At 31.8% G+C, this 27862-nt stretch overlaps 4 protein-coding genes across 4 annotated transcripts; 2 read left to right on the top strand and 2 right to left on the bottom strand.

Moving 5' to 3' along the window:
• Positions 1 to 1503: 1503 nt before the first annotated feature.
• Positions 1504 to 3315, bottom strand: LOTGIDRAFT_63496 (hypothetical protein; the record flags this gene model as incomplete). The annotated part of the gene is made up of 1 exon (XM_009046485.1): positions 1504 to 3315. A coding segment is annotated over one exon (1812 nt), but the record flags the coding sequence as incomplete, so codon positions are not given.
• A 498-nt stretch (positions 3316 to 3813) lies between these two features.
• On the top strand, positions 3814 to 10488 carry LOTGIDRAFT_237312 (hypothetical protein; the record flags this gene model as incomplete). The annotated part of the gene is made up of 10 exons (XM_009046484.1): positions 3814 to 3848; positions 4579 to 4772; positions 4943 to 5043; positions 6657 to 6773; positions 7253 to 7435; positions 8307 to 8403; positions 8707 to 8776; positions 9208 to 9316; positions 9671 to 9854; positions 10337 to 10488. 10 exons carry the CDS (start codon positions 3814 to 3816, stop codon positions 10486 to 10488), a joined length of 1242 nt encoding a protein of 413 aa, XP_009044732.1.
• A 4966-nt stretch (positions 10489 to 15454) lies between these two features.
• On the bottom strand, positions 15455 to 18160 carry LOTGIDRAFT_96468 (hypothetical protein; the record flags this gene model as incomplete). Its single annotated transcript, XM_009046483.1, has 5 exons — positions 15455 to 15514; positions 15901 to 16055; positions 16702 to 16840; positions 17195 to 17266; positions 17972 to 18160. Coding segments are annotated over 5 exons (615 nt in total), but the record flags the coding sequence as incomplete, so codon positions are not given.
• A 2057-nt stretch (positions 18161 to 20217) lies between these two features.
• On the top strand, positions 20218 to 22392 carry LOTGIDRAFT_135971 (hypothetical protein; the record flags this gene model as incomplete). The annotated part of the gene is made up of 4 exons (XM_009046482.1): positions 20218 to 20888; positions 21124 to 21291; positions 21759 to 21867; positions 22180 to 22392. Coding segments are annotated over 4 exons (1161 nt in total), but the record flags the coding sequence as incomplete, so codon positions are not given.
• Between the last annotated feature and the right edge of the window lie 5470 nt (positions 22393 to 27862).

The raw sequence follows: 27862 nt of genomic DNA, 5'->3' as shown, positions 1-27862 counted from the left end.
TAACTATCAAAATCTATGTAACATCCCGTTCCACAAAAATCAAGACAACGATTGGTTTCCTAAGAAAACAAAAGGACTTTACAGCAAATCTATCTGGAAGGCCATATTTCTTGCTTAATACTTAAAAAATGTTACTACAGTCGAGAAGAGATTTTTGCACATCTTGTAACATTTCAAAACATAAATGAGCAGTGTGCTTTATTATCAGTTGACAATATAAAGGTCATTTATTTTCTGTTCATTACTATTAACTACCTAATAATGTAGTGGACTGCTAATGATTAATATGCACAAATATCTTAAAAATATTCAAAAATATTGACATATATCCTATAATTCATACATTTGGAATTATAAGCTTTTTTTTTTTATCTTTTGAAGAGCATGAAAATACATGACTTGCAGTAAAAATATAAAATCAGACTTGGGATCACTTAATACAAGACAATTTTTCCTTGGAATAGGAGTTGATGTTGAAATAAATTGCTATTATTGCATCTGAAATTTTTTGTATTTACATAATGATCATTTTATATTTCAATCATAACAAAGTCAACAAAATCAACTTACTTAATAACTGTACTATATACAAAATAAACTTAACGGTCCTTTAACAAAGTACTTCAAAATAAAAAGTAACATTTGACATATAGTTCTTCAGCAGTACAATTACATAACCAGATTGCCTAATATGCTTATATTTCTTAATTCAAAGTCTGAAAATACAAAGAATACAAATATACAAGATAATCTCTGACTTAGTTTAAGAAAATCTCATAAAAGGCCTCATTGACAGGTTCAAACCTTTTTTTTCGCCTTAGTATAGTTGCTCTGCAAGTTTTAGTACAAGAATTCATTCAGAACATTCATTTATCAATTTACAATTTTTACTTTAGCAAAATTCCGGACTCATTCCAAGAAATTAATCAGATTATGACCAATAAGTATATAAGTTAAAATCCTTTCCGAAGTTTTCTACTTTATTAAACAAATTGTAAATAGCTTTTCTAAACTTTCTTGTTGTATTGTGGCCATTTATGGCTTCTATTTGCACCACTCTTATTTTTCATCAGATGGCTGTGGACTGTGGTTCCTGTAATTATAGAAATGCTTAACCGTTTAACACATCTCACAACTAATAATATATAAGCAGCCAACATTTAGTTGAATTGCAAGACCCACTTGTGCCCGATTGAAAATTCGAATGGTGCAAATCGATTATATATATGGGCCCTAATACACAAACAAGTTTAGAAAACCTCTTTACAATCCCCTTTAGACTCTATTCTGTCAATCTGAGTTATTCTAAAGTTGAATATCAAATGTAGTATTTCAATAAATGCAAAATATCCAGAGATATTAACAACCATCTGAAATTATAAATTTCATAGATCTTTCAATGGCAGTTAGGCGCTATCATATATTGAGCACCCAATTTAAGCATGAAAATATAATTCTAACAAAATTAAATGTCAAATGTTAATCATCAGAGCCCATGCTCTCTTCATCAGCACTTTCATCTTCCATATCAGTTACATCCCAGTTACTCTCTGACTCAGAATGACTGGCTAATAAATCTTCCATAGGATCATCATCTTCAGAAGATTCCTCATGGTATAATAACAGTGGAGCTTGAACGATTCCTTCTTCCTCTTCTTGTTCCTGGCAGGTTATCTGAGACAACATCAGATCTAACTTGCCTTGAAGTCGAGACAAGCGTGAAAACATTCCTACTCTAGCTTCCATTAATTGATATAAAGCACTCAATGAATCGACAATTTCTTGGAAAGTCATCAGATATGAGGTATGGGTAGTAAGAACAGCTTTTAACCACTTTAACAAAACTTGAGCCCCTCCACTCTGTCGCACATGAATACGTACTGATATAGCTTTGATGAATGGAACAATGAGTTGAACTGGTAACCTGCGTACAGTGTTAGTGATAATTTGTTGGTTTTCGTGATGCAGAACTCTTTCAATCAGCTCTTTGTCATTACTTTGTAAACCCTGAGAAAGTAAATTAATCAAGGTGTCAGCTTTGGGCAATTCTTCTTTCTTTTTTCCTGGTTTCTCAATACTGATAGCATTTAATCTGTCTTCCATTGTCATGTCTCCTACAGATGGTTTACGCTTTCTTCTCATCATATGACCTGGCGCCAGCATGATGGCATCAGACGTCTCAGGATTTTTAATCTTTGTCATTTCTTTCTCTTTAGATCTACTGGCACCATTCAAAGAAATATCTTTTTCACGAACAAGGCATATCTCAGACTGAGAGGAATCATATGGTATTTTCTCAAACGTAGGTTTCAGAAAACTTCCATAGGCTAAAAGAATATTATTTCCAACATCTTCACAAATAACCGAGGCTAAAATGGGAATCATTTCTGGAGCACCATCATTCTGATTTGATGCTGCAATTTGTGCATGTACCTTAGGTTTCAGAGGCTTTTTCATTCGTCCATTTAAGGTATGTTCAAAAACTAACAAATGTCCACTAGAAGTAACAACTGATAACAACAACTGAGAGTCTTTTGCAGATTTTCTACTAATATTAATAACAACAGGTTCATCTGATAATGAAAAAGATGCTAATGAGTTTTTGGCAGACACATCAAGAGACGAATGCCAAGCGTTCACAGTTCTATCATTTAATGCAGCTGACAAAAAGTAAAAGTCTGAGGTTTCACCATTCATAGAATTACTACTAGTGCCAATCGGTATGGGTAAAAGTCTTAAAACTTCTGTTGCATGACCAGTAAATGTTTTTAAAAGTTCTTTTTTCCCATCAATATTCCATAACTTAATAGTCCTGCTAGCAGATAAAAGGTATTTTTGGGAAACAACACTAACAGAATATACTATTCCTTTATCTGCTTTCCATTTTTCTTTCACAGTATTTTTACCAACATCCCATTCCACAATATGATGATCCGATGAACAAGTGAAGAGACTGGGTTCATCTGGATGCCAACTACAACCATGAACAGTTTCAGTATGTCCCCCTGTCAACTGAGTTTGTAGACTGCCTGTCACCACATTATAAATCAAAACACTGCCACTTGTTGTTCCCATTGCAATTAGCCTTTGATCATCAGACTGGCTGACATTTGTAGCTGATGTAGATCTTCTTTTCTTTTTAGGGCGAGGGGCAGCTGTGTATCTGCTCCATGAGAGACAGGAACATGTTGCAGAAAGATGAGAGCTTGGTGTGTATTCCTGCTTCAATATTCCACTTGTTGTTTCCCATACTTTAAGGACACCATCTGGGCTTGCATACGCAAGAAACTCGCTATTAGGCGAAAATTCTATCGGTGGTCTTAAAGCCATGTTCTTGAACACGTGGGTAAATAGGGTTGCAAAGGGAGATAATAGTTTTCAAATCTTCTTTATCTGGCTATTTCACGATGACTGTTGATTTGATATGCTTTAATTTCAACAACAACATTATCCACACTCACAACTGGGGAGATGCATTAAAAAATTTCTAGGATATCTCAAGATTAGACATAGATAATCAGAAAAATACCCTATAATTCCAGAAAATGTGCTTTTTAATATTTCAACATCCGCTTGGAATTAGTTCGTTTCGACATTCCTTATGTTTGCAAGCGACATATAAGTTGTAGATACTTTGTAGATAGTTGTCTATAATAAATTCGTTTATTATTATTTATTTTTGAGATTTTCGAAATACAAAATACTGTTTGAGCTCGATCTGTTTTGGACAATGTTTATTCCATGGAGCGCTCATTATTTCAACTTTTGAGTACTAGTCGAACCTTGCCCTAATCAATGACGTCACATTTCAACATGGAAGACGAAAATGATAATAACAAGCTAAAGAGGTAAATTTAGAGCATTTTGATAAATTTCAAAAGACTTACAGAATAGTTGTTATGCATGATTGTTAACACGTTGTTTATGTCTTGATTTACCGTCGAATATTTGCCTATATCCATTTACAACCTTTGAATAACATGATTCGATTGACACCTGTCAATTTTTCTACTTTCATTTTCTTTAGTTTTTTTTACTGTGTCTATGCAACAAATAATCTCCTACCACTGACTGTAATGACTGAGCTGGTGCGGGTTCAGAGAAATATTAAGAAGTAATGTTACAAAAGCACAGGCATGTAGGTATAACCTCTAGTGAGATAGGGCTTACAGTGGTTTCCCCCCATTTGCCGAGTGATAGTATTAACAAGTAAACAGTATTGTTTGTGCAGTTAGTTTGAATATACTATTTTTCTGTAATAAGAAATGAAAATCCATAATCTTCTGAATTATATACAAAATAGACGGTTTGGTGTGAAATATTAAGGTTGGTTATTATTCATCTACCAAAAGAAAGGTTATCTTCTTAGACCTTTTAGTACAATCTATGAGTGATATTTCAATCATCTGTTATATCGGATTATGAAACACTGCAGTTGCATGGTATATCTTTTAGTCTTATGGAAAGTCTAGTGTTTCAGTGTTTGTTTGATTGCTTACATGGAGGTGTTGGCATTGGTGGTTTGAATTGGACATTAAACTGAAATTCTGTGTTAAGAGATCCAGTTTTAATTTTCAGGAAAAAAAAACATACAACACAATTATATAAAGATGTACTCAATACACAGTGGCCTATCATATACACACCAGAATACAACATTAGTTTTATGGGCCTTGAAAAGCTTCATCCATTTGATTCAGCTAAATGGGGAAGAGTTTTTGAATTTTTAAAAGGTAGTACTGTATTTTATCATATTTATAATTATAATGTAGGTATGTTATGTTATTTTCTTTTACTGTTTGACCCTTTTGCATAAGTTACTACTCTACTGTGAAGCAGCTGTGACCAAGTGATGTTACAAATTGTTAATGCACTACACTTCAAGTCTGTTATTTTGAGTTCACTATATATGTCCTTTTTTTTGTTTTTTTGTAAATTTCAGAAGCTCAAATGGTAAGAGATGATACAATAATAAAACCACTTGAAGCCACAGAAGAAGATTTAAATTTCGTTCATAGTAAAACATATCTAAACAGTTTAAAGGTTTGTATTTCTCCAGGGTTTGATCTAGAAATTTTATCTTTTCATTTCCAGTGAAACTGCTTTGATCAAATTTCAATTTATTGTTGTCAATTTTGAATGGTTTATTGAGTTCAAACCTAATTACATAAATCTAAATATTTGAATTATATTTGCATAGCACGCGAAATTGAACTTAATAATACAACATTCAAATTTGGATGAAAATGAAATTAATCCATCACAATCAAACAGCTGACAAATGTTTGAGATGAAATTTCTAGATCAATTCTATTTTTCTATTCTTTTTTCTTTGTGGTGGAGAGGGTACCGGAACTTAAAATTATAAAATAGATTTAACATAACCTTTAACCAAACCTTAGTTGCTTTCCTTTATATTTATTTTGTTTTTCTAGTTGATTCTTAAGGCTGAAATGATTCAATATACATCATCATATTGATCATTTCAGCCTAATTGACTATAGCATATAAATGATATTTCTAACAATTTCTAACACAGGGTTTCTCAATTAAATAACCTGAAGTGTCACTTTCATTGTTTGGAATTGCTAAAGCGCCACAGACCTTAGCGAACCTTAGGAAAAGGCACATGTGGGGGGAAAGGCTGGACGCTATGCTTGTGCTCATATGATGCTCTTTATTTTCTTCACTCTCTGTACAAGAATATCAATGTGGCGAAATTGTTTTTTTTTGCGGATTCCGTCGTGCACCATTTTGCATGTGCTAATGCGCCGCCAGTTGAGAATCCCTGTTCTAACCTATTTCCATCCTATTTATCTTCACAGCTAACAGATATCATAGAGGGAATATCAGAGGTAGTAACATTTTATTTATATTTTAACACTGTTTTGTCAAGTATTTGATGTGTAATTTGACAATTAAAGCTTAATTATTTGCATTTTAAGAATTACATATATTTAGAATTGTTCTTATCGAAATTTTTGTCACCAGAACAGTATATGCTGCACCTAGTTGTGGCTTTTAAATCTTTTTAGCTGTTAAACTTCCCTTATGATATTTGTTATCGATTGATTATACTGCATGGTGTTGTACATACAGAGATATTTTACTGCTCTTGATTTATATGTCTAATCTTACATACATACTGCATACTGGTTATTCTGTGTTTGTACAGCACTAACCTCCATTGACACTTATGATCATCATGAAAGTCTCCCATTGCACACTTCATACATTCTTAGCTTTATACTGCTTATGTCCACAGATGTTTTAAGTTAATAAGTATTGGCATTAAATTGTTTTGATTTGAAGCTAAAAATTAAAAAGCTATAGTATTTGTAAATTTGAAACCACAAATGTTGGATTGGAATTCAGGATGTTCTAATGCTAAAAACATCTCTGTACACATACAAGATTTGGAATCTGCTTTTTAATCCCCTTTAATGCTTGCAGTCAACTAACTTGTGCTCTATCATTAATTTTCTCTTGGCTGGTTTTGATTCCAAATGCAAATGACTTTTGTATGTAACGTAATCAATGTTTTATTCAAAGTTATATGAACAGTTGTGAGTTTTTAAATGTTGGTCAAGATCTTCAAGCAGCTAGATTTGTCATACTAATAAGCTTATATAGATTATTGTTTATTTTATTTTAAGTGGAGTTGGAATGTTGCTGGTATAACAGAAGTACCTCCTGTAGCCTTATTACCAAATTTTGTTGTCCAAAAAAAGGTTTTACGTCCATTTCGTTATCAAACTGGTGGAACAATCCTGGTATTTATTTCTTTGTTTAAAATATTTATATATACACCATGTTACCCCGTGGTAAAATAGCCTGTTTTATGTGATAATGATTTTCGTTATGACAACATTTTATTTATTTAAAGAAATAGTTTATCCAAAGTGGCCATGTTTTAGTTTGAATTTACAATTTGTGGTTGTGTGTTCTTATCTCAGTCAGTTTCTAAATGTCAGGTGAATTGGTGAGGTAGGGTGTAGCATACGGTGCAGGATTATAAATATAGAAGAAAACAGAATATGTGTATACACAAGGCACTGGTCTGGACATCTACTATCATTTACTGTATTGATATTCCTGGACCATACACCCTATCAGAAACTGTTCCTTGTCCATTCGCGACTTTAGTCAACTATTTTCATTATTCCAGTGGAGCCAGCTGTAAATACAGATAAATTTGGAAAGATCAAGAGGTGTAATAGTCTCATGATACAATTTGATTTATGTTATATAGGCTGGTAAATTAGCTCTAGATAGAGGTTGGTGTATTAATATTGGTGGTGGATTTCATCATTGTTCAGCTGAGAGAGGGGGAGGATTCTGTGCCTATGCCGATATTACTCTATCTATTAAGTTTCTATTTGAGAAAGTAGAAGGTGTTTCCAAGGTGATGATTGTAGATCTTGATGCTCATCAGGTAAGTAAAAAATATACTCAATGCAATCATATGATCAATGTTTTATTTTGTTGTAAAATCTTTAACAGCTTTGTCGAGGTTTTCAATGCCATACTCCTTCCCTTTCCAGAAAATGTTTTACTGTCTTGTAATCATGACCTTAAATTGAGTTAAAATTACATTAATCCAGTTAAAATCTAGTTGTCAAGCTCAAGCTTATGTGATATGTTTTGACTACAGTAAATCATTCCAACTTGAAGACAATAGTAAAATATTGTAAATAGCAAAAAATAAATGGTTCAACCAAAGTATGCAAAAGAATACTTTGAAATAAAGCCAATTATTCAATCCTTTTCTTACAGTTTCATGTCATTGTTTTTGTACTGTGTATTTAATGTGCTTTAAAGATGGGTTTCCTCATTTTTTAGTGTCAAATTAAACAAACTTTTTCTAAGGTGTTTCTAATGAATTATCAGGTATTCTTAATCATATCATTTTGTTCTTATTGCATATAACTAAAGAGTTTTAACCAATCATAAATGTCCATATATGTACAGTCTGGATAAACAAAAAAAGACTTTTTGACCTTTCTTGATCAGGTCACTCATTGGAATTCTGGTGGTAATTCTCTTCTAATTTAGCTACTTATGAATTAATTATGGACATGTGAGACAAACAGATATTTTTCCAAGTCATTAGAACACATCTGCTTTCTATTCATATAAGTATTAGCATTTTAATTTTCCTAAATGAAAATAAGGGAACCCACCTTTAATGTCTGGCAAATCTGATGAAACATTTTTATGGAAACATCCAGCTTAGATTTAAATCAATAGGTATTGAATACTATACATAGTTCAACATATTTACAATAACGTATTATAATCTACAGGGTAATGGACATGAGAGAGATTTTATGAATGATAATAGAGTATATATAATGGATGTATATAATAGAGGTATTTATCCTCATGATGGCTTTGCTAAACGTAAGTAATACAGGTAGATCCTAGGACTAGCCATATTTGATTTGGACTAACTGAAGTTAGTATTTATTAAGCAATAACCCAGAGTCCTTAAATCCTGGGTATCAAAGCAATTTTGAAAGAAAGCATTTGATTGGTTGAATATTTTAGTGACCTAGAATTGCATCAATTTGATTTAGATCCAGATCTTGATGTTTTGTAATTGTGCTGTGGATGACTTGACATTCAAGTATCTGCTTTTCCCTTAATTCTTCCAAAACAGATTTAAATTCTGGTTTGTTTTTAATTTACAATTTATTTTATAAGGTGCAATTAAAAGAAAAATAGAGTTACAACATTTTACTGATGATGATGTCTATTTAGATCTAGTGAGAAGGTAATATGAGGCTTTCTGTGATACAGTTTCACCAAGAAAACAGTTGCATCAACAGGACTGCTCTCCACTATTTGTCTCATCATCTTCATTAAGATCAATGGAGTGCTAGTGGCTCAGTGAGTTAACCTGAAGGTCCCCATGTGCTACAAATATTGAATGATAAAGATCCTTCAACAGATGGAAATTGAAAAAAATTGTTGTCCAGACAAAATTTCCCTCATTGCACACGGCGTGGCAGATAAGGTGAAGAACAGTAGGATGAGAGACTCCATTCATTTCATCTTTTGAGATTGATGCTCTTGGTTGTATGACCGAGGGATTCCAATATTAAGTTTTAAAACAAGAGTATAGCTTTGAACATCACAGATCAAAAGTAAATAAAGTTATTACTGTATTGTGTTAATTTTACAAGTGAAATATTGTAATTACAGACATATTGAAGGAGCGTTAAATGAGTTTAAACCAGATATTATAGTATATAATGCTGGTACTGATATATTAGATGGTGATCCACTTGGTAATTTATCTATTACACCACAGGTATGTCAGTTCCTTACAAATAAAACAGTGTAGGTAGTCCTAATTTTTACTACCACTTGGCGACCATTAGTTAAAACTGGAATGTGATGGTGCTTTACTCTGACAAAGAAAATTTGGTATTGCTGAAGAAATTAATACTAACTAAAGAACACACAGTAAACAATTAGTAAATGGTATATGCCTAGATTTGAAAAGGTTCACTTCACTACCCTGACTGCCCTGATAAGGGATTTGTATCTGAAACAATATTGAAAAAATAACAGTTGAAAAAGCCTAATTTGTGAAAGACACTTTATCCTTTTTATCTATCTCCCTTTGTGATTTTAGATAAATTGATTTTTATTGTTTCTGCAGGGTATTATTGAAAGAGATCAGATAGTATTTCAGAAAGCTAGAACACGTGGTATACCAATATTTATGGTAACAAGTGGTGGATATTTAAAACAAACAGCTAGAATTATAGCTGATTCAATACTCAATCTTAAAACATTAGGTTTAATCAGTTGGGATGAGGCAGAGTTTGCTCCCCTTCCTGAAGGTTAGTTGTAGAAATATATTCTTTTTAACAAGTACTAGTTATGTCCTTTGCTCATAGCAGTTAGAAATGAAATGGAGATCATGGGCTTTTTTCTTAAACATCTAAAGATCCAGTTATTCTTTAACAGATTATAGATTATATTTATGTGTATCAGGCACACTGATAACATCAATTTGCACCATTCCAATCCATGAATCTTGCAATTCCTCTAAAAATTTGATTGACATTACTATCTTACTCTTTCCAATAGTGACATAAAATGCTTAGTTTTAGAGGAACTGCAAAAACTACAGACCTCTGATTGAAAATTGGCATGGTGCAAATTGATGCTTTCCGATTTTTTTGAGTGAACAGGGCTCTGCTGTTTTACATTCCATTGAGCTAATGTCTTGACAGAAAATTTTGCCTGAATTTTCATAAAAAAGAAAATTAATGACGAAAACTTACAAGTTAATATATGTCTCAATATTATATAATTACAGAAATTAGTCTGCCTAGAAGTCAAAGCGATGGAGGGTTATTTGCCAAAATGAAACGAGCCTGTATATCACGATCATCAACACAAGACTTTAATCAAATAAACAACGATATATCTCCTACGTCACCTGATAAACCACAAATTGAAAATGGATGATCATCCAGAAGTTTAAATCATATTTATTTAGTTATTTATTAAATTTATAGTACATCTTGGTCACATAATTATGTCTATAGTCATCATTGCATGGAATTTAGCTTACATTTCTAAAGCAGTTGTCGTGACATGTGAAAAATATCATCTTTTTTCTCTATGAAGGTTTTTTTTATCTTTTGGCAGTCACTTTTGTGACTATATGACAGAAAAAACTTAATCAAAAGTTGTTAAGTGATACTTTATTGTTTAACAAGATGTTTTATTAAATTTCTAGAGTACTTTGGTCAGTCAAAATAAAAGTGTTCCCTTGACTTTGAAATAATCCAATTTTTACACATTTTGCTTGTGGAAAAAATATTTTCATTTTGTTTTTTTTTGACAAAATACAATGAATTTAACATGGTTAACATTAATATTGTCCCTTAATATTTCAGGTCAGCCTTTCCCAAATTATTTAAAAATCTGATTATCTATAAATATATGCTTGTTACATTTGGTCACATTTGTAAGTTTGTATTGGTAATGAATTACTTAAATTATGTTTGTCATTGAGAAATCCTGATATTTCATGCTTTATTTCGATAGAAGTAGAATATTTTCGTGCTTTAACCTCTTCGAATTTTTTGTTGAGGCTTTAATTTAGGATTTTTGTTGCCAAATTATTTCAGCCAAAAGATGCTTTTCAAAAATAAAGAGAATTAACCAGTATATCATGATGGTCGTTGTAACCCAAAATTCTTCTTTAATCAAATTCCTTTAAAAATTTCTGTAGCTTTTATTATTTCAGGATTTTCAGAAGGTTTACCAAATTTCATTTGAGACATCTGTTGCACCATTCCAATTTTCAGTCAGACCTCTGTTGGTTTTTGCAAGTTCATTAAAACTAAGTGTTTCATGGCATAGCTATCATAGGGAATATAAATTATTATCAACTGACAATGTTTATGTTAAAGTATTTAAGTTACTACAGACATCTGACGGAAAATAAAATGATGCAAATAGAAGCCATGAATGAGAAACCTCAATGTACAACATATTTTAATATTAATAGAAATATAAGGAATGTGTTACATTTTCCAGGTTGATATTAAAACAGAAGTTTTTTTTACTGTGTTTTAAGATATATATATATGAAATTGTGATTGTTTTTGTTATGTTATACCAGTGTCATTATCTGTGATAATCATTATATTTATTACCATATTATATTGCTCATTTTAACCATTCCATTACATAGCTTTACAACATTTTATTATCATTATTGTTCATTCTCTATTCACATTTCATCCTTTGATAAATTAACATTATTAGCTACAAGTTAATCATGAAATTATATGTCAGATGATACAGTTTAGTACAGAAATATCTGATGCTTGAGAAAGTTCTCAACTGATTAATGATCTTAAATATGATCTTACTGATGTTAGTGATCTTTACTAATTCTTTCCTATATACTGAAAATGTACATTTTCTAATTTTTGAAAAGTAAATACTGATCTTGTTTATTCTTACCAGTATATTGTAACGTTTTAAATTTTGCCAGATGCCATGACTGAAGAATATAATCTCTCTATAAGACAATATATCCATTAAACTAAATAATTCTTGAAACATGCTTCTAAGTTCAGTGAATTATTAATAGTTTTATGGATTCTGTTGTATAGTAGGTAAGTCCACTGATGTAAGACTCATTTTTGCCAAGTTTAAAAATTTCAATTAATCAAAGTTCATTTTGCTTTTACTTAAAATATATTGTCTTTTAATTTGACCACATAATACTAATGTTCATAGATAGTATATCAACTATTTGGATATCCTGGAGATTATGACTTTAAACCAATATCTTGGTATTACATGTACTAATTGAAGGACCATCTGAATTATAGATTATATCTTTATGTTACTCAACTCAAACTTAATATATATGAGTGCCATATTTATTCAGCCATGTTTGAATTTATAGTAGTTTTAGACAAGCATGGGATTTTGATCATTAACAACGCATTTTTTTACTTAATCACAATAACATTCTTAAATCAAAAAACATTGTCCTTTATTTGAATAAATGATTAAAACATATTATGGCGTTTTTTCATATTCTTTAGCTATAGAAAGTAATGCTCAATTTTGATTAAGAAACCACATAATATCCAACAGGAAATAAAACAATACATTTAGTATCATTAACACAGTATGGATTAGGACGTTTTGTATCGTCACTTGGTAACCGCAGTATACCAGATGCTCAGGTACATATTGTGTCATTATGTGGCTGGGCTAGGACCAATTTCAAAATTTAAATCAAGAGGAAATCACACGAGTTGATTTTGGGATGTGGTAGTGATGATTGTTCATTAACCCTATTTCATAGCAGCAGATCCAGTCCATATACTTGCACCATATCAGTGATAGTCAAAAAAAACAACATAACAAATTTATTCAAAAAATAATCAACAAAACAATAAAATGAATAACAATCTTATGAAGTAAATATTCTCAGCCAAATCAAAAATGAAATTCGGCAAAAGATATCACATAAAGTTCAAGGCCTCAAAATATCACATTCAGCTAATGGATCAAAAAAACTTTGTCTTATACCTTGACTGCAATGGAACCTTTTCATTTAACACCGAAATCTGTAAATGCAGGTGTTTGATTGAAATATAGCCTTGACAGAAAGTATGTAAACAATAATACATAACGTCTGTCGTTGGCTATGATTGGCTGCATTTGTTTGACATACAATCCAATAAAATCCATTTATTCTGTTAAACAAGAATGGTGACTATTGCAGTCAAGAGTAATATGCAATACCTTCATCATTGAAACGAATATGTTAATTGATAAATTGATCTTCAGATATATTGAAATAGCATAAGTATGACATTAGGGCTGCTCTAAAACATATGTCCACACAGATTTAATAGCCCTGCTGCTCTGCTCTCAAAATATTCTTCCAAGATCTTACCAATATAATTCTTTAAAAACAACAGACGGACAGGACCAATAACAATACAGGGTCATCATTATAATGTTTTCAATTAAACCAAATGCTCAAAATAAATTAAAAGTTAAGTTTAACAAAAATTCCAACAAGGAAAAAAAAAATGATCACTACTCTTTATTTCTTGACTACAATTTTAACTCTGCGCTCTGTAAATGAAATGAGGTAAGATTATAAAAAATGAATAAGTTAAACAGCATCACTGAAAAATATCATCAAATTTCATGAAACAGTGGGGTAAGGAAATGTATCAAATAACACAATCTAATCATAATAATATCACACTTTTTTTGTTATGAACAAAACGAAATTTTAGTCTAATTATAAAATTAGAATGCAAATAACCATGCCTTTATATTGAAAGGGGTCTATAAAATAAACTATTGTTGAAAAATAAAATGGACTGTTTATCAAAGTTAGATTAATAGTTTATGGAATCTTATATCATGGTAACAAAATCCTTATGATCTTTCCATTGTACAACAAATGGGTAGTGCTTAGCTATGGTATAACTCCTTTAAATTGAATTTATAGCAAGTTTTACTCCAAAAATGTGGAGAAGGGAGTGACCACTGATCACTAATATATATATATATAATATATATATACTCAGACCTCAACAAACAAGAACCTGGTGTCCATTCCCATAATTTATAGGTATAGGTATATAAGCACTATGGCTAATTGACATACCTTTTTCTGCACCTGTAGTTTCAGCACCTGTAGTTTCAGCACCTGTAGTTTCAGCACCTGTAGTTGACGCTCCACTCTCATAAAAACTTTCAGATCCACTGAGACCTGTCTCTAGACCTGTTGATGCGCCACTCTCATAAAAACTTTCAGATCCACTAACAGCAGAACTCACATCACTAGCAGCAGAACTCCCCATTTCACTTCCAGCAGAACTCTCAGCTTCACTAGCAGCAGTAGTTGCGGAAGCAGCAGTAGTTACGGAAGCAGCAGTAGTTACGGAAGCAGCACTTCCGGCTGTACTTTCCATACCAGACTCTGAAATCACACCACTTTGTCTAAAATCAACATGTAGAATGCAGTCAATCAAAAATAAAGCTCTACTTGTCTGTAATTAATCTCATGGCAGCTTAGAGGGATTTTAAAAGAGATTTTCTAAATTTTTTACATTGATAGAATTAATTTGCACCATTTCAATTTTCAATCAGACACTAAGTGTTTTATGATGTCACTATCGCAAAGTGCTTTATATTATATCAGTCGATTTTGCAATAGTGACGTCTTAAAATGCTTTATTTTAGTAGGATTGCAAGAACTATAGGCATCTGACTGATAATTGAATTGTAGAAATTGATGCTATCAGCGTGTCTCTTATACACATACAAAGATAAGAAAACCTCTTTACAATCCCTTTAACAAGCATTGGTATCAAAAATATATGTCTACATACAATGGATTCTTGGTGGTTTAATAGTTTATAATTGTCCTTGGATGTGCATCAATAGTTTTAGTCATCTACACATCAATAATCATTTTTTTTTAATACATACCCTCTTTTGCTTCAGATGCCCCACTGAAAAAATCAGAAACATAATAGTCAAACATTAAATACTCATGTGATTCATCATACTAAATGATAGAAACTAACAAAATGCTAGGCATTATTTGAGCACCACTTTCTGATGGTACTTATCTTTGGAAGAGTCCACTGCTATACTACCTTTACGCCTCATTTTAAAATTCTTAGGTCGAGATTTTTATTGACTGAATCGTCTTGCTTTTTTACCATTTACAAAGAATTAAATGAAATGCATCGAGTTTTACCCCTACCCGTCTCAACAAAATTGGGCTAATAAAGACATGCAGTGTGTATTGAGGGAAATTTTCAAATTGAAACTGTCAAAATATTACCATGAGACTTTACTGTTTAGTGATATTCAACAATGTTTCTTATAAAAGGCTCACTAGATTTACTAAGCCAAATTACCTGACATCCGCTTCTATATCTAAGAAATATTGTAGGGGATTTAGCCATAGATCCTCTTTTATTACCTAAAATTAAAAAAATTACATTAAAAATTATATCTATATGACTATAAATTATGAGCTAATAGGAAAGTCAAAATAAGAATTGGTAGTAAACTCCTTCAGTATTTCAAAACTTACTGATATCTTACTAAGGCAAAATAAGACAAAAACAATTTGAATAAACTAGTTCTTCAACAACTGTAAGTCAAGATGAGAAAATTAAAACATCACTTGTTTCTATCAGCTAGTATTAGGCATGAATCTGTCCCCATTTTCAGCAGGGTTGACTTGAATAATAAGTACAGATGACTTATTCGAGGTCAACTGGTTTTTACAAGCTGACTGAGATTAGAACCCATAACCACCATTAGGAAGTCAACTTAGCTAACATGCTTTGTTTGGTTTAATACCTCTGCTAATTCATCTGAAGCAGGATCTTCATTATCAGTAAACCAAGAGAAGAAAGCACTGAATGTTTTGCGTTTTTTCTTGTCTTTCTTTTTCTTTGCTAATAAATCCATATCAGGTTTCCACTTAATCTCTGATGATACTGAGATTGGTTCCTCTATTAAAAATTGAAGATCAAATTACCAAGGCAAGGTAAAAAAAAACATATAAGGCAGTATTAAAAAAAGAATGTCCCAGTTGAGGTTAGGCGATATACCAGTTTCAAGAAAAACAATTAACAGTTTGTTTCATTAACCAGTTAAAAACCATACTATATCTATATTGTGATATATTAATGCATAATATTGTGATATCCACTTGAACCAATATCACCCAGCTCTATTATCCCAATGTTTGTCACATGTGAGAGACAAGGTTTTTACTGGCACAATATCATATAGGGACCTAAAATATTTTCACACGTCACATAACAATCTAATCAGGCAATGGATGGCTTTCAGAGTCACCCACAGAAAAATATGAAATAAAATATCTTGAGGTTAATAATAATAATAATAATAAAATCCTTATTAGGGTGAAAATTAGGCCTGGCCTTTTTACAATTTTGCCTTCTTTTTTGTGACTATTTACTTGTATGGTGTATCATAGTCGAAACCTGATTGGTCAACAGTATCATTGTAATGAAATGAACTAGCCATTCAATGATCATAGGAATGTACATTTACAAAATCCAGATCTACTTTCATTCAGATTGTTTTTCAGTCATGTTTCCTTTTCTTATTGATGGTTTCTATAAAACATACTCTTACCCAATACTTTGTGATTCTTATCCATTAAATGATATTCTTTGGTTATTACAGTATTAGTAAAATATGGATTAGTAGAAAATTCAAAATGTAAAAAATACCCTGCTCTTATATCTTCAAAGTCCTCTACATATAACTGGAAAAAAAAAATGCCTTTTACAAGTTAAACAAAAGCAGATCAAAAATATGCATGTTTTTGTGCAATACCAAATTTTTCAGCTGCAAATCTTGATTTGATTTGAGCCTTATTTTTTCTTTTTTTGGCATGAATGAATAAAAATTAAACCAGCACAAATTCTGTTATCTTAAACAACAAAGTGACACACAAGAAATGGTGTAGCTCTTTACAAATAATGTAAATAAAAATAGCATTTCTAACTTTATTATCTCCCTTTAATTTAGGCTCTCTAAAGAGTTGTTCTAAATTTGCTTCTATGCCATGAATTTGGAGTACATTAGCTAAAAAATTGAATATCTTTAATTTTCTTACATCAACCAGATAGTCAATGCTCTCCACATCTTCTTCTGTCAACAATTCTTCTATCTGGGGGTGATTAACAAACTGAAATCTGTTAAGGATTTATTATATTGATATGTGTACTTCATGAACAATCAATAAGTGGTTTAGGTGACGGAAAAATAAGGTTAATAACAGTCTGGGAATCTCCTTTGGTTTTCTTAAGACTATAGCCACTGAAATCTTATTCATTTCATTGCCTTGAATTATTATTTACTTACCTGTACCGGTGCTTTAAAATATCTGCAATCATACAATTTGAACAAAACACGATCAATTTTTGAAAAAACATGACCATAAATAAAAGAAATTGAGCTCACTATACTATAGCAATAAAGCTTTAAAGCTTATTTCATCAAATGAGAAAGTGTTAATTACCGTTGGCTACCTAATGTCAGGCTAGCTAGGCTATTATTGGACTAAATTAACACTAATTTGGTAAAAGACAATTCCATTTCTACTGACCAGGGTTAATATTCAAAATATGCTGAAATGCTATTTTGCTTCAATTTTTCTTTTTGTACAGTACCGGTACTTGTCTTGTAGGATAAATTTCAAATCAATTAAAAAATGTTTACCAAGAAATGAGAACAACTTGACTAATAAGAAAATACCTAGGCACAGAGAAAGATGGGCTTTATATATGCATGAGTGCCAACAATATATATTCACACAACAGCAGTAACAGAGAAATGTTGCTAGATTCTAGTACCGGTATGTCAATGTTAATTTTTACATGGAAAAGGATACTGCAGTCTTCCAAAAGTGTGGTAATTCATTTCTAATGATCTTATTTCTTTCATCAAAATGTATTTTCTTATAATCGCTATATTTTTGTGCAGTATTCTTCATTTCTTCCATTTCCTTAATATCCAAGTCTTTAATTTTTGATTGACAATATTCAATATTTTCAACTGATTTTTGAAATTGTTTGTTAGTGACAAATCCGGTAACCGACACATCACTATGTGCAGTGACAGCATCATCGCTTACATCTGGTAGATGTGGTGTTTTGAAACCAGTTGATGTGTCGCTTTCCATTTCTAATAGCTTGGAAGACTTTTAAATATTTGTTTTAGATTTGGATATCTACCGGTAGGTTTCAAAAGTTTGCCAAGTGTTTACAATTTTGCTACGCATGCGTAGAGGAAATCACCAAAAAAAGTAAAGACAAATACTATTGGATAAAATTTTGAATGATGTCATAGTCCTTGAATTGTTTAACCAATCACAAGGTCTGACACAATTTTTGATGAACTACTAAACGGCCATTTTTGTTTCGAAAAGAAGATGGCGGACGAAGAAAATGTTGAGTTAAAATTTGAGGAAAATAAAGGAAATATTTTCGACATATTACAAAAGGAGGCCAGAAAAACAACGGAAAGTATTGAGGAGCGCTATTGTGCATCCGTAGATAGCACTGACACATCTAAACAACTGATTTCTGAAATCAAAAGAGACCAACATGGATTTCGAAATTTACCAGGGCTGAAATGTCCAGTTGCTGCCGAAAATACAATGTCTATGGTTCCACGGACAAATCCACCCAACGAAAGTATCAGTCTTTCAGAACAAAGTGAGTCCCCAGAACCAAAGCGGCCCAGACTCATAACGCCTAATGTATCTCCTTTAAATGTTGACCCTTGCATTAGTCCAGAATCTGGTAAAAGGAGAAGAATTCAGCATGATTATCGAAGCCTGTCCAGATCTGGTTATGTGGATGACTATGAAGGAGGAAGAGATCACAGATTTGTAAGAAGTTTTGATGTAGATTTCATGATAAATAGTAACTCGTTATCACCCAGATCAAAGGCCACTTCACCCAATAAAGCTAACAAATCACCATCATCATTGGCATCTCTTGGTAATAATGTAATAAAACTGTCTCAAGTGTCAGAAGTATCTTCAGATGAGGAACTCATAAAGAATAGTTCAGGTAAAGAAATATTAAGATGTATTAGAAAGTTTAACTGGACTTATCATTTGCATGATTTGACAGGGTTTATTAATTTTCATCTTCAACTGATATATACAGGTTAAAAGCCATCTGTGGTCAACAGAATCTTTGCAGATACTGGTATATCAATTATCTAGCAGATCTGTAAAAATAACTTTGTTAGATTTTTTAAGCCTTACTTGGATTTGTTTTAGTTCAAAGTATACCTTTAATAATTATTAATCTTAATATGCATGAATATGCAAGTCTTGCAACTTTTGCTAGATTAATATGTGTGACAGTGGATGTCTAAATTTAATTTAATCTCATAATGTACCAGTGATGGTTGGATAGAACAAGTATTGGTTCTGACATTCTGTAGATATTTAAATTGAAATTTTGCTCTATATTTGCAGGAACATGTCAAGATCTAGATGTCAGTATTTCAAATTCTGATCAGAAAGTACCAGATATACAGGATAGTGTGCCAGTTGTTAAGATTGAGCCTGCTGTAGAAAGTTTGATGGAATATCGACCACAAGGAACCTATGTTTCAAGACTAGATCCTCTCAAACGTTTGAAACAACAAGAGAATCAAAATATCTTGATAAATATGCATAGTGTTGATCCAGGAGGAAAGAAAGAACCAGTTGTTCCGAATGGAAATATAAGGCAGTGTGAATCCTCACCAATAAAAACTACCTCAACTATCACCACCACTAAAACTTCCAGTAAAAAACGCATAGTTTCTAATTGTGGAGTTCAAGTGAACCTGCGCAGACGAACTGAATCCAAGGGTGTGCAAGTTTCTCCCTCACCTTCTCATAAACATAGTGAGCCAAAAATAAGTCCCTCATCAACAGTGTCTCATTCATCTAAATCTAAATCACAAGTATCATGTGCCACACAAACCCATTCATCTAAGTCAAACTCTGGGATAACATCAAGTGACAAACATCACCAAGGTAAATCTGAGCATAAAGCTTCTGACAACAAATCACATTCACATCAAAGAGACCAACCTAACCATATTGCTCTGAAACCAGATCCAAATTTTGACATGCTTCATACTAAATTATTGAAAACTGATCGGACTTCTTTGAGTGATAGTTTTAATAATGCTCTCACATTTCCCTCCAAGTATTCTAAGTTTATACATATTGAAAAATACACTAATGGTGGTGCTACAGTCGCACATGCCTATCAGGATGAATTAAATGTACTCAATGAAGAAGAAATGAAGGAATTTACTGAAGAATTTTTGAACTTGTCCTATGGGGAATCAACAGATGGAGTAGCTGATTGTGTTATGGGTATTGTTCATGGTGCAGCATCTTATCTACCTGATTTTATTGATTATTTTGCCGACACTTATCCCAATCTCACTGTTAAAACAGATGTGTTGGGCAAATCTGATATAGAGACAACAACTATGCAGAAGTTTAGAGAAAACGTGGAGAAAACTTACTCCAACGGCACATATAGATCTGGACCCTTGTTACAGATTAGTTTAGTTGGTACAGTTCATGAAGAGGTTGGAGACTACTTCCCTGATTTCATTGATATGTTGGAAGATAATCCCTTCCTGAAAGCAGTAATGCCTTGGGGCCCAATGTCAGCTATAAAGATACATCCACAAGAAAGTAATGATGGACCAATATTGTGGGCAAGACCTGGTGAACAACTAGTCCCAACAGCTGATTTACCTAAATCTCCATTTAAGCGAAAAAAGTAAGTTTTATTGACTTTTGCAAAAGCCCAAAGAAAAGGGAAAGCTTTTCATTTATAACTTTGATAACTTAACAATATATAGATGTCTACTGTGCCTTGATGTAAGAATAAGAGTTGAGGGGAACAACATAATTGAAAAAGGATAAATCATATATATTCTTGTTTTATCAGTTTATTGGGATATGGAATAACCGGTAATATATGTTGATTTTCTCTTTTATCTTCCAATCTACAGAGGATTAACAGAGTTGATGAGATTAAGTCATGTATCACGAGCCAGTGAACCAAGAGAAGTATTAATAGAAGATAGAACTAAATGTCATGCTGATCATGTTGGACATGGATTTGATAGGTTAACAACAGCTGCTGTGGGTGTTCTTAAATCTGTACATGTTGGCAACAAGTAAGATAACAGTAATATTTAAATATTCACAATTCTATTATCATTTCTTCTTTTAACCAGTTATGCAAACTGCACTTATTTATTTTTGATAAACTGTAGTACATAGCGTATGAATACATCTCAAAAGGAAAATAAGAAATCAGCTTGTATAGAATAATAAACTATCAGTCTGTCACGTTTATACACCAATAAGGCTATTAGCTTAGTTCTTTGATAAGCATGATAAGCAAGTATTGATATGAAATTATTTTGCGTCCTTATTGGACAAATATAATATAACTCTATTATGACTCTACTACCAAGCTTTGCAATAATCTTTAACTTTTAGAATAAGTTGATTGTTCATCAGCCATAATTATGCATGGTTCCTTATTTTTTCATTAAACAATGTTGGGTATGCATCTTGAATTTGTAGCAAAGAATTGAGGTGTATGAAATAATTAAAATATTTTGTGTTATATTTGTAGGGTTGGTGAGAAGAGGATAGTAAAAGATGTAATATGTTTCCATGCTGGTGATTTTCTAGAATTGGCCAGTAAATTACAATTAGATTTACATGAACCACCTGTTTCACAGGTTTGTAATACAATTATTATAAATAACTATCAACAAATACTGTGATTTCTGACATAGTTTTACTACCCATAGGTATGCCTCAACTAAAGTAGAAATTATTGTAGATAAAATTGTTCATAACTTAATTATGTTAAATTGATAAAAGACACTACTGTTAGGGCTGTATTTGTTGCTCAGTTTATAGTTCTTCTTTCCACCAGTTGATCTTTTATTGGTGAAATTTATTAAAAGAACTCAAAGCAATGAATTCAGAGGAAGATGTCTTGAAGAGACAAAAAATTGATTTTAAAATGAAATGCTTTTGCCTTTTAGTGTATAACATGGGTTGAAGATGCCAAGTTAAACCAGTTACATAGAGATGGTATAAGATATGCTCGTATACAACTCAGAGATGATGATATATATTTTATTCCACGTAACGTCATACATCAGTTTAAATCATTAACAGCAGTAGCCAGTATCGCTTGGCATGTTCGCCTCAAACAATATTATCCTAATCAAACACCCAGTTCTACTTCAGTTTCTGAATCGGAGGAATTGAGTGTGAAAGACAGTAATAGCGATCTTAAACTCAATGTTTCTAATAACAATTCTACTCAGATTAATATTCCTAATTCAATCAAAGTTGAGGTCTTGGACGAAGATCTTGTACCCAAACGACTTGAAATTAAAAGTGAATCAGTTCTGAAAATTGTGAAAAAATTTGACACAATGGGTACAGAAACACACTCTCCGAAACATCAAGAATCCTCAGAAAAACACAGCCATCACTTCAAATCTACAAACGGAATCAAATCAACTGAAAAACATAAAGAAAAAGATGTTGACATCAAAACACATTCAAAGGAAAAGAGAGTTCTATTTGAAAGTCCAAAAAGTGAAGATGAACTTACAAAATCTCTCTCAAGTGTGAAAGAAAACGAGTCAAATTTTGAAAAAACTATAGAAAATTCTCATCAGGTGATGAAAGAAAATTTGCAACAAAGTGATGAAAATAAAATGGAACATAACACGATAAACTATGATCAAGTGAAACAAGATACTGTGTATCAAGAGTCTCAAATACAATTAAAATGTGAAAGTGAACAGACTGTGTTTGTGGGAGATAATGATAATAAAGTTATAAGGGATGGTGTCTAGTTACCTACTCTCATAAATGTGATTGTTTCATCCCATCCTTTTCTTGCAACAAAACAAATTTGATCAAGTTTTCTTATTTTATTAACAGTAACTGTGGCCAAACTTGTTCATTTTCATCTGATATGATACAATTGCTTGTTGAAATTTATTATTCCTCTTATCAATAATATTATTTTAAGTTATTTCAACTGTGACAGATTGAAAATGTTATTAATTTTAAATTTGTATGCAAGGCTGAATAGCGTTCAATGAATTTTCAAATACAAATTTTAGCTTAAAGGGGCTGTATGTAGAATTTTCATAACTAAAAATCAAAAAATAAGCTATTTACTTGATAAACCTTATTTTGAAAGGGGTGATTATAAAACGGAGTGTACCGTACTAAATTTTTAAAGTAAAAAGTTATAATTGAATTTGGCATTGGCATTTTTAGTTGAATCCTTAGAATAAGTAGGAGACATTTGATTTGCTTGTGTACCTTTGTTTTCTAACACCAACCAAAGACGTAAGCTTACGGTTCTTCTAAAAGTTAACGTAAACTTTTTATATACTTTTGGTGTTTTAAAATAGGCACAATGTTTTTGATTAAAGCCTTTTAAATCTTAAGGGACACATTTCTCTAGATTTTGGTCAATAGTTTTCAATCAGACCACCTCTTTAAAACTTGTCTCATCATGAAGCAGTCATGTGTAATAATTACCTATATGTAATCTAAGTCATGCTGTTGACTTCATTTTTGGAAATTTATATTTTTTGGAGAGAATATTATAACGTATTGTTGACAAGAGGGCCAATGATGAAATTTGTTTTTAACTATTTTAAATGAGTAGATTTTAGTGTTGAAAATAGGACAAGTTATTGGGTACCAAGTTAAAATATAAAGTCATCAGTCTATTAGTACTATAATTCAATTAAAAGTTGGAAGTAAAACTCCATTCTAATACTATAATTGAATTAAGACGTATACTGAAACTGACAACTTTGTTGTTTTTTATTTATTTTGATCTATATTTGTTGTGTTAGTGATATGTAAACATGTTGATGTTTTTGTTATTGTTTATATTATACAGTGTTAGTGATGGGATAATGTAGTTTGACCTACTGTATTGACATTTGTTGGATAAAGACAAGCTTGTTTCCAGGACAGAACCGTTCCATTGTTGATAGACACTTCTGAAATATTCAAGATGTTGATTTGAATAATAACCATATTTTAGTTTTATCACATGATTTTAAGGTACCGGTAGTCAAAGACATGACAACAAATACATGTAAGGAAACACGAACGGTCTTGGTAGTCAATTTATGTTGCTGTCTTGTATCTTGAGTAAAATCTCACATGTGCCTCTTCTTCCACAAGTGTTGTCGACAGGATTTATAATATGTGATACTGGTTGATATTTGTCGTTGATTGTTTTATCGTCTACAAAACAGAGCGTTATCATCCAATCAGATTAATTTTCCTTTCAATTGCTTGATGCATACATGTGGAAAAACAGGAGGTCAGTGAAAATCTTAACAAGGCTCTAGTTGGCGACCAAGACCATTCATGTGCCCACACAATTAAAGAACATATTACGTGTCTTGGCTTTTTGTCCACTTGTCAACATTGAAATACCATTTTTTGAATGTATGTCACCCAATCTCAAACAGCAGCAACCCAAATATTTCAATACTGATGGATATGATAATATCTCAAATATTCAGCAAGTTAAGAGTTACCAGTGGACACAAAATGAACATAGTATTTCAAAGCTATATGGTTTTTGATACATTTTGAAAAGTTTGAAGAATTTCTATGAACTGTATAAAGTTTGTATTTATCAATGAAATTTTGTAGAAGTGTAGATCACCTGTATATTTCATTTCAATATTTATTGTTATTTGTTTTTTTATCATATCCCTTTGCAATATTAAAGGACAAATATCCTTGCCTTAAAATATCTATATTTACCATTGTATATATATATATATAATATGATTCTTTGTTTTATTCTTTAATCATCTTTAGATTACACAATTTCAAATGGAGTTGTGTCACTTGCAGCTTTATTCTTTAATAGATTACTTATGTTCTTTTATGAAAAAGTTATTTGAAGCCATTATTACCTTAGTTTAGAGAAGATTGCTAAACAAGCTTTTTTTAGATCTTCAGAATTGAGCTCATATATAATTATTTGGTTTCCTAAATATAGAACTTTTATTAAAGGAAATTGTTTTGTTGAACAGAGGAACATTTAAACCATTTTAACTGTAAGTGTAAAACATGACACTCTTAAAAAGAAAATAAGCTAGGATTGTTAGTGTTGCACACTCACATTGTTATAGGAATTGGTGCAATTTTCTTGAAACACCTCTCATCTTACAGTGCTGAAATCCCCTGTTTAACTGTTTGAATCAGAATAACTTTTCATTTGAATTTCTATAATTGATCTGACGCTATTTTTATGTAAAACTTTTACAGTACCGGTATTATGTTTTTCATTTTATTAAAAGAGTTTTCCACATTTACTCATCCTCTATTTAAGCTTACATTTGACAGGTTTGCTGTAGAGAGTCATTATATATTATAGAAGCATTTTGTCGCCTTTTGGCAACAACCTCTACATGCCACTCTTTATGATTTTATGGAGTGTATAAGTTAAATGACTGCAACAGCCACCTTTCTTGTATAAATGAAGGCAGCAATTTGGTTAAATTGTATACCAGTGAATACAGACAATCAGATCGCTTCATAGAAACAAAGTCAACAATATGGCCTATTGTTTACAGACTTCCTATCAGGATAATGATTGTGCTGTATTACTAACATACAGTCAAATCAAATGGCCACATTTACAAATGTCTGTGATACAAGAAGGGTGGCTGATAGCTTGACATTGTGAAAATGAAGTTAAATTTGATAAAAATTGTTAAAATTTATTATTAATTTGATGTTAAAATGAAATTCTTTAAATATATATTGATTTGATTATTTCTTTATAAATCTTTTTAATCAGCAAAATGTTTTTCTTGATATTGAAATTCATTATTTAGAAATAAATATATTGTTATCTAGTTTAATTTTGTTGATTTGATTCTTAATGCTTACATCTTGATATTTCATAGACTGATAGAAATTAAGAATAGTTTGTCATTTACATTGTGATCCAATCTTGGCGGTATAGCATGTTAAACTGTTACCCTGCTAGTTGCTAGCTATATTAAACTGTTACACAGCATGTTAAACTGTTACCCAGCTAGCAACAGCATCTGAAACTGTTACCCAGCTAGCAACACACCAACCTAAACTGTTACCCAGCGAGCAACACAGCACCCTAAACTGTTACTCAGTTAGCAACACAGCATTTTAAACAGTTACCCAGATAACAATACAGTCTGTTAAACTGTTACCCAGCAAGCATCATAGTATCTTTAACTGTTACCCAGCTAGCAACAGCACCTTAAACTGTTATCTAGCCAGCAACAATGCATTTTAAACTGTTACCCAATCAGTATCTTTAGCTGTTACCAAGCTAGCAACACGGCATCTTAAACTGTTACTTAGCCATCAACACAGCATTTTAAACATACCAAGCTAGCAACAGCATTTTAAACTGTTAACTCAGCTAGTAACACAGCATTTTAAAATGTTACCCAAGTTAAAAACACAGTATCTTCTGTTACATCGATAGCAACACAGCATGTTAAACTGTTACCCAACTAGCAACATAGCATCTTTAACTGTCACCCAGCTAGCAGCATAAAATCTTAAACTGTTACCTAGATAGTAACACAGAATCTTTAGCTGTTACCCAGCTAGAAACACAGCACATTAAACTGTTTCTCAGTATCTTTAACTGTTACCCAGCTAGAAAACACATCTTAAAATGTTACCCAACAAGCAACATACCTTCTTAAACTGTTATCCAGATAGAAACTAAGCATCTGTTACCCAGCTAGCAGCACAGCATCGTGATCTGTTACCCAGCTAGCAGCACAGCATCTCTACTGTTACCTAAATAACAACACAGCATCTTAAACTGTTAACCAGCTAGAAGCACAGCATTTTAAACTGCTATCCAGATAGAAACTTAGCATCTGCGACAAAGTCAAATAATAAGAAGGTAAAAAGAGCATGGAAATTATCATAAATGACTACGCGAAAATGTGATATCGAACCCCTTAACTAGGTACTCAGTAACTGAGAGGCACTTTAAAATTACTATGGTTGGTAACTGTGTTTGTAAAAAGTATAAAAAAAAATAACATCTTAAAGGTGTGCTGCTGTTTATATGTTGCTATATTTGCTTATACGGCTCATAGATTTAGAATTCAGTTGTCCACATTACTTTTCAGAATTGTAAGTTACAATTTGTTACCCGACTTTTCATTAATTTCCTAGTTTAAATAAATTGGAGGTGTCGTCACTACCAGACATTCCCGTGAGCAGTTGTGACCGCTGACGTCATAATATCGGCAATATTTGCACAAGTGCTAGAGTAAATTGCAAACCAAACAAACATTATTGGCAATGTGGAATTTCCAAAAGTATGTAATATGATACCAAAAAACTTATAGAAATATAGATTAGTTTAAAATACTACATACAATATGGTCACAAGAGGTGGGGATTATCATTACAAGCTTATATTCTTTATAATATTTGTATTTCAATCAACTATAATCAATCAAGCTAAAGATTGATTGTTATTGTCTAATCACAAAAGATCAATAACATTGATATTCGATCACCTCTCTTAACATAAAAACTACCGAGCAAGTCAATATATATTCAGAGACCTTGGGAGATCTGTAATCCAATATGTCATCATTTGATACTCAGTGATAAACTTTCTAGATATTTGTTTCTTGT

Source organism: Lottia gigantea (genome assembly GCF_000327385.1).
Source record: "Lottia gigantea unplaced genomic scaffold LOTGIsca_102, whole genome shotgun sequence".
Classification (NCBI taxonomy): domain Eukaryota; kingdom Metazoa; phylum Mollusca; class Gastropoda; family Lottiidae; genus Lottia; species Lottia gigantea.
This window is presented reverse-complemented; position numbering and strand designations above follow the sequence as displayed.